At 55.7% G+C, this 6,535-nt stretch overlaps 1 protein-coding gene across 9 annotated transcripts in view; it reads right to left on the bottom strand.

Annotated features, from left to right (window-relative positions):
• Positions 1–5,718, bottom strand: part of CRTC1 (CREB regulated transcription coactivator 1) — a 75,877-nt gene extending 70,159 nt beyond the window's left edge. For all 9 annotated transcript variants that reach the window (XM_086698542.1, XM_086698535.1, XM_086698541.1 and 6 more), the window contains exon 1: positions 5,557–5,718. In XM_086698542.1, the coding sequence (XP_086554668.1) occupies positions 5,557–5,682 (126 nt within the window). In that variant the 5' untranslated portion in view covers positions 5,683–5,718. The remainder of the gene's footprint in view (positions 1–5,556) is intronic.
• Positions 5,719–6,535: the final 817 nt, after the last annotated feature.

Here is a 6,535-nt window from a genome sequence, read left to right on the forward strand (position 1 = left end):
CTGAAACCTAAGTGTCAGCAGGGTCGCATTCCTTCCGGAGGCTCTAGGGGAGGATCTTCCTTGGTCTCTTCCAGCTCCTGGGGGCTCCAGGCATCCTCGGCTCACGGGTGCAGCACTCCCGGCTCTGCCTCCGTCATCACACGGCCTTCTCCCGTATGCGCCTGTGTGTTCTCCTCTTATGAAAACACCAGTCACTAGATTTAGGACCACCCTAAATCCAGTATGATCTCATCTCGAGTTCCTTACCCTGATTTCATCTACGTCTTTTCCAAATAAGGCCACAGCCACAGGTTCTGGGGGGCAGGACGTGGGCAAATCGTTTTAGAGGCCCCTATCCTGTCCAACTCAGTGTGCAGCTCACAACCTGGAGAGCAGGAGACTGCTGGGGCTTTCTGGGGGCGGGAGATGGCTCACTCCATCCTCTCAAACAGAGCAGCTCGGGGAGTCCTGCGTGCGTGTGTGTTGAGGCTGCAGATGGCACCAGACACTTGAAGCAGCCGGCACAGAGGCAAACAGTGCCAAAGCCAGGACTGGGGCCAGGACCGGGGGCGGCCTTCACGCTCAGCTAACCCGAGCCACCGCTGCGCGATGCCTGCCGCCCAGGGACCCGTTTTCCTCCAGCCTGTGCAGAGCCACCCCCATAACAGGGTAGGGCCAGGAGAACACCCTCCTTCGGTGCAGCCATAACTGGCAGCCCTGGCTGGGCCGCCACGGACTGCTTGGCGTGTGGGCTTTCTCTGGCCCAGGTGCTGCTCCCTGGGATGCTCAGTGATCAGTCACACGCAGAGCCTGCTGTGTCCTGAGTCCCGGGCAGGCAGGTGACACACCCCGTTCCTTCCCCTGGCTCCCGCCACGAGATCTACCCGCACATTCAGACGGCTCTGTTGCCGAAATATCACCAAAAGCCACCGATCCTGGTCACTGCCACAGACACCTCCTTGCTCAAGTCACCTCTGCCCGGTCCCCGACGTAGGTGCTTAAGCAGCCTCTCACCAGCTGCCTGCCCTTGCCCGTTCAGCTCACAGCCACCTTTGTGAGACACGAAGAGTCCTCGAATGGTGAAGCGGGGAGTTACTCTTCGGCCTAGCACCTAGTTACTCTCCGGCCAAGCACCTCCGTTCCTTGGTACACACTCAAGGGAGAAGACCCGCAGCCACACAAGCTCCTGGGCGCGTATGTCCGCGACAGCGATACTCACAATGGCCAAAAGGCGGAAACAACCCAAACGTCCCTTGATGGATGAATGGATATATGGAAAGGAGCGGAGCCACAAAATGGAGTATTATTCAGCCTTAAAAAGGAAACGACGCACAGGCCCAACATGGTGGATGTACTTAACGCCGCTGAGCTGTATGCACAAAAAGGGTGAAGGTGGTAAATTTTATGGCCTGTGTATTTTACCACAATTTTTATAAAAGGAACGAAGCACTGACACACACGACGATGTGGATGAACCTTGAAAACATCGTGCAGAGTCAAAGAAGCCAGACACAAAAGGCCACACCTTGTGTGATTCCATTTACATAAAAAGTCCAGAACGCACAAATCCATAGAGACAGAAAGCAGATTAGTGGTTGCCAGGGGCTGGGGGAGGGGGCATGGGGTTTCCTGCTGGAGTGATGGAAATGTTCCCAAGTTGACTGGCGATGGCTGCACAACTCTGTGAACATACCCAAAACCCCTGAATAGTACGCTTTAAGGGAGTAAACTGAATGCACGGGGAATTGCACCTCAATACGCAAAGGCTCGCCATTCACCATCACAAACCCTCCCAGGGCCCCTCCCTTGGTGAAATCCAGGGCTCGACAAGCCACTCCGACCTCACCTCGACTCTTGTTCTCTCTACATGCCAGCCTCACAGTCTTCTCATGTGTTTTCTCAACCTCACCAAGCCCTTCCCACTTGAGGGCCTCTGCACCTGCCTGTCCCCCACCTGGGGAACTCTTCCCCAGTGTGAGGGGCTCCGTCTCACCACCAGGATGTCAGCCCCCCACCCTAGCCAGTACTAGCACATCACTCTGTTGCCTCTCTCCAAGAACATATGTTTTGTTCATTTGCAGGGATTCTCCTATCCCCCCTAAAACCACACTCGCTCCCCCAAGAGCATGGCCCTCACATGCCTCGTATGCTGCCGGCTCCCCAGCACCCGAGATAGTCCCTGAACAGTCCCTGAAATGTGCCGCTGCAACTTTACAGGTCAGGATTCTGAGGCCCAGAGAGGTTAAGAGACCTGCCCAAAGTCACACAGCAGAGCACCACCGCCCTCCTTGCACTTCGGGCTGCCCCAAGTCTGAGGACAAGAATGGAATACTCATGCATCCACCCCTCTACCCTGCGATTTCAAAGTGGTCTCCCTGACATCACACCCCATCCCAATACCAAATCTGGTCCTCGGGGTCCCTGTCCCCGGGTGAGGTGACAGCATGGATTTATACAAAAAGGCTGCATGCCTGCTTTCACACGATACTGACATGCCTACCATCACCAAGGACTGTAGGCTGACACATGGGAACTTAAGTAGCCCTGCTCATTCCAAGAGTGGACATGCTGTCAAAGAATTCACGGGAAGGAGCAGGTACCAAACTGGCCATGTGCCGCCTGTTCACATGTAGAGGTGAAACTTCAGCATCTATCACAGGGGAAGGCGGTGTGGAAGGCTGCAGCCACGGGCGGGCAGAGGGGGTGCCTGAATCAGGCGTGTTCACTTCACCTGCACCAGGCACCGCAGATACGCCACTCATCACATGCAATGGCCAAACGGGGTTGGAAAGACTTTGCTCATCCTGGCCCCAGGTGTGGGAAAAGCCATCAGCCTGTCCAAAATGGCACAGCCATACAGGTGGGTAGAGAGCTTTGAACTCTATCTGCCCAGGTGCAAAGGTTGCACCCCTGCTCATTCAACCTTTCCTCCAAACTGAAGGATTCTTAGCCTAAGCACTGCTGACATTTGGGGCTGGATCACTCTCTGTGGTGGGGGACATCCATGAATTCTGAGGTGCTGAACGGCATCCCTTCTTTACCTACTAGATGCCAGTAGCACCTCCTCCCCCAGACGACACGACCCAAATGTCTCCAGACATTGCCCAATGTCCCTGAGGGACAGAATTGCCCCCAGGACAGAACATTGCTCTGTCTCACAATATCCAGTGTAAGCTCACCTCCACCCAGGGCTCACACCCAACTCCCAATGTAAAAGAAGACAACAGAGAGGGAGGTGGGAGACAGAAATGGTTCCCAGGACCGAGAGAACTCCTATCCACGTATCTCAAAAATCTCTTCTAAATCCATCAATAGATGACAGAAAAATAAATGTGGCCCTCCTAGTCAGTGGAGTATTACTCAGCCACTAAAAGCAATGAAGTTTTTTTGATAATATGCTACAATGTGCATGACCCTTGAAATTATCGTGCTGAGTGAAAAAAGCCAGACACAAAAGGCCACATGTCTTATGATCCCATGTATATGAAATGTCCAGAACAGGCAGATTCATAGAGACAGAAAGCAGACTGGTGGTTGCCAGGGGCTGGGGGAGAGAAAAATGGGGGGGCTGGGGGAGAGAGGAATGGGGAGTGACTGCTGGTGGGGATGGGAATTCTTTTGAGGGTGATGAAAATGTTCTGGAAATCGCCACCGGTGATGGTTGCACAACTCTGTAAATACACTAAAAAACACTGATTTTTACGCTTCCAACAAGTGAATTATATAGTACACGAATCCATAAAGCTGTTATTTTAAAGAAACCTTTTTAACAACAATAATACATTTCCAACCCCGATACAGAACCCAGACCTCCAATCATGAAGACAGACATCAGCCTTGTGTGACCCCCTTCTTCTTCCTGCCACACTACATACAGCTGAATGCGAACACATGCTACATGCTGGAGACACGACAAAGTAGACATTCCTGCCCTCAGAAGCCCTGATTTATGGGGACACTCAAGGCGCAAGCTTGCTTGCTTGCTTGCTTTACTTCATTCATTCATTCATTCATTCACCAATTATCTCTTCTTCGACATCCTAAGCAAAAGCACAGGTGGCTGGAGCAGGAACAGGCAGTACCCGGTCAATGGTGGGCACCCCATCAATAGGTGCCAAACAAATACACAGAAATAGAGATTCGCATTCTAGCCCACACAGTCACGACCTCACAGACAAACAAGCAACTAACTAGTAAATAACGTGACCCGAAAGTTGCACCTGAAGAATCAGAGACTGAGGCTCATGTCACAGAGGTATGTCTGCCTGGGACAGTCAGATCAGAGGCCAAATCCGGACACCGCCTATATAGGGATCCGCAGCTCCCATCCACACCCTCCCCAAGGCCCCAGGGTGCAGGACAGGGGGAGGGTCCCACCACTCTGCAGGAAGCAGCAGAGACTTACTGTCACCTGTGCGAAGCGTGCTCTCCTCCTTGAACCAGAAGGAAGGACTTGCTAGGCACCCTTGACAAAAGAGGATACTGAGGCCCGAGGAGACTGGCACCTCAGTGCGGTCATTGGGCCGGAGAAACGGGCCCAGGAGAAAAGACAGACCTCCAGCTCCAACCCTGCTCAGGGCCCGCAGTGGCTTCCCAGGTGAGGTTAGTAACCTGGTCTGCCCCTGCATGCCAAACACACCCATCAACCTGAGGAAGAACTGTCCCTCCACCCTGGTCCTGACAGGCCAGGAGCCATCCACGGCCAGCTGTCTCTTGTCTCAGTGGGAGGAACACAACCTGGTCCCCACCATATGGGCTACACGGGGAAGGGGTAGCTGTCTCCACTCCAAGCTCTAGAATGGAGCACAATCTGCCTTCCTGACCACCCTCAGGTCCCCACAGGAGAGGACGCCAACAAAACTTTCCCTCGGGTAACCCAAAAGAGAGAGGTACCGATCCCACCTCAAGTCTGCAAATGGGGATATACCTGTCCTTCCTCCAACACCCAGGGAGTGAAGGCACAGGTGACAAAGATGCAGAGACACCTGTCCCTTCAGATAGCAATGATGTCGGGGCAGCTGTTCCCCTCAGGCGGCAATGATGTGGGGGCACTGGTCCCACACCAGGTACCAACGATGTGGGAGCATGTATCCCCCTCCCCAGGTAACAATGATGCGTGCAAGCAGCGCCCAGTTCATACACCTCAGTGTCCTCCTGCCTCCCCTAGGTAGCAGTGATGTGGAGGCACCTGTCCCCCTCAGGTAGCAAGGATGTAGGGACACCTGTCCCTCCTCAGGTAACGATGATGTGGTGGCACCTATTCCCTCCAGGTACTAATGATGTGGAGGCCCCTGTCCCCTCCAGATAATAATGATGTAGTGACACCTAGCCCAACCTCCAGGTAGCATAGATGTGGGGGCACCTGCACCCTTTCAGGTATCGGTGATGTGGGGGCACCTGTCCCGCCCACGATGCCCGGGGCGTAGGGACACCTGTACCCTCCGGCTGTGCCAAGCCCCGCCCCACGGCGCGCGCCCCGCCCCCGCGGCGCGCGCCCCCCGCCCCGTGCACACGCCGGACACGCGCCCCCTCCCTCCCTTCCCGGCCCCGAAGGGTCGACGCGGGCAGCCCCCTTACCCGCGCGGCCCGCGTCAGGCTCAGGTCCTTCATGACCTCCTCGAAGGCCGCCGTCTCCTCTGCCTGCTTCTGGTTGTGCAGCGCGATCTTCTCGCTGAATTTCCGCGGATTGTTCGAAGTCGCCATCTTCTCGCCGCCACCTCCTCCTCCTCCTCCTCCTCCACCTCCTCACCCCCCCCCCCACACTCGCCAGTGGCACCGCGCAAGCGCCGGCTGGGCCCGCGGGCGGCGGGCAGTGCGCAGGCGCCTTAGCGGTCGTGAGTGCGGCGCAGGCGCATGGAAGTAGCGCGCGGCGCGGGGGCGAGAGCGCATGCGCACGCCCCTCCGGCGCGTTCGTGTCCAACAGAGGAGGCGGGGCGGGGGGGGGGTGCGGAAAGAGTAGGATTTGAGCACATGCGTAGTGTGCAGACTCCTGGCCCGCTGGACAGCGGCCGTCTGGCCATCGGACGTGCGTGGTTCGGGGACGGGTCCAGGCGCTGGAGCCCCCAAGAAGGAGACCGCCGAACCCAAACCCTTCCAGTTGACAAGGATGGGGCCAGCAACCCATAAGGACAGATAGCACCCCGAGGCTTGCCGGGGCTCGAACTAGTTCAGCTTTGAGACGAGTTGAAGGAGTTGCTCATTCATGCATTCATTCATTCTACGAATATTTATTGAGAGCCTGTATGTGCCAGGCACACTGGAGAAAAGGCGGGAGCAAGCAGACGTGGTCCCTGACCTGACGGGGTGTGCAGTTGGGGGGAGGGGGGGGCGGGGACAGACATAGCCAATAAATGACCCAAGAACATTTCTGATGGAGATAATTGTGATGTGGAAAATAAAACTAGCGATGGACTGGCAGGATATTGATGTTAGGGAGGGAGACTCCTACCGCCACCACTGTCAGGGAAGTAGGGGGGCGTCTGAACTGAGCCCTAAACCTTGAGCTCAGCCCCCAGCCCCAAATCCCAGGCATCATCTTTAACACGTTGCTTTCCCT

The sequence above is a fragment of the Puma concolor genome, chromosome A2, assembly GCF_028749965.1.
Source record: "Puma concolor isolate L17-30 chromosome A2, mPumCon1.1.hap2, whole genome shotgun sequence".
Taxonomy (NCBI): domain Eukaryota; kingdom Metazoa; phylum Chordata; class Mammalia; order Carnivora; family Felidae; genus Puma; species Puma concolor.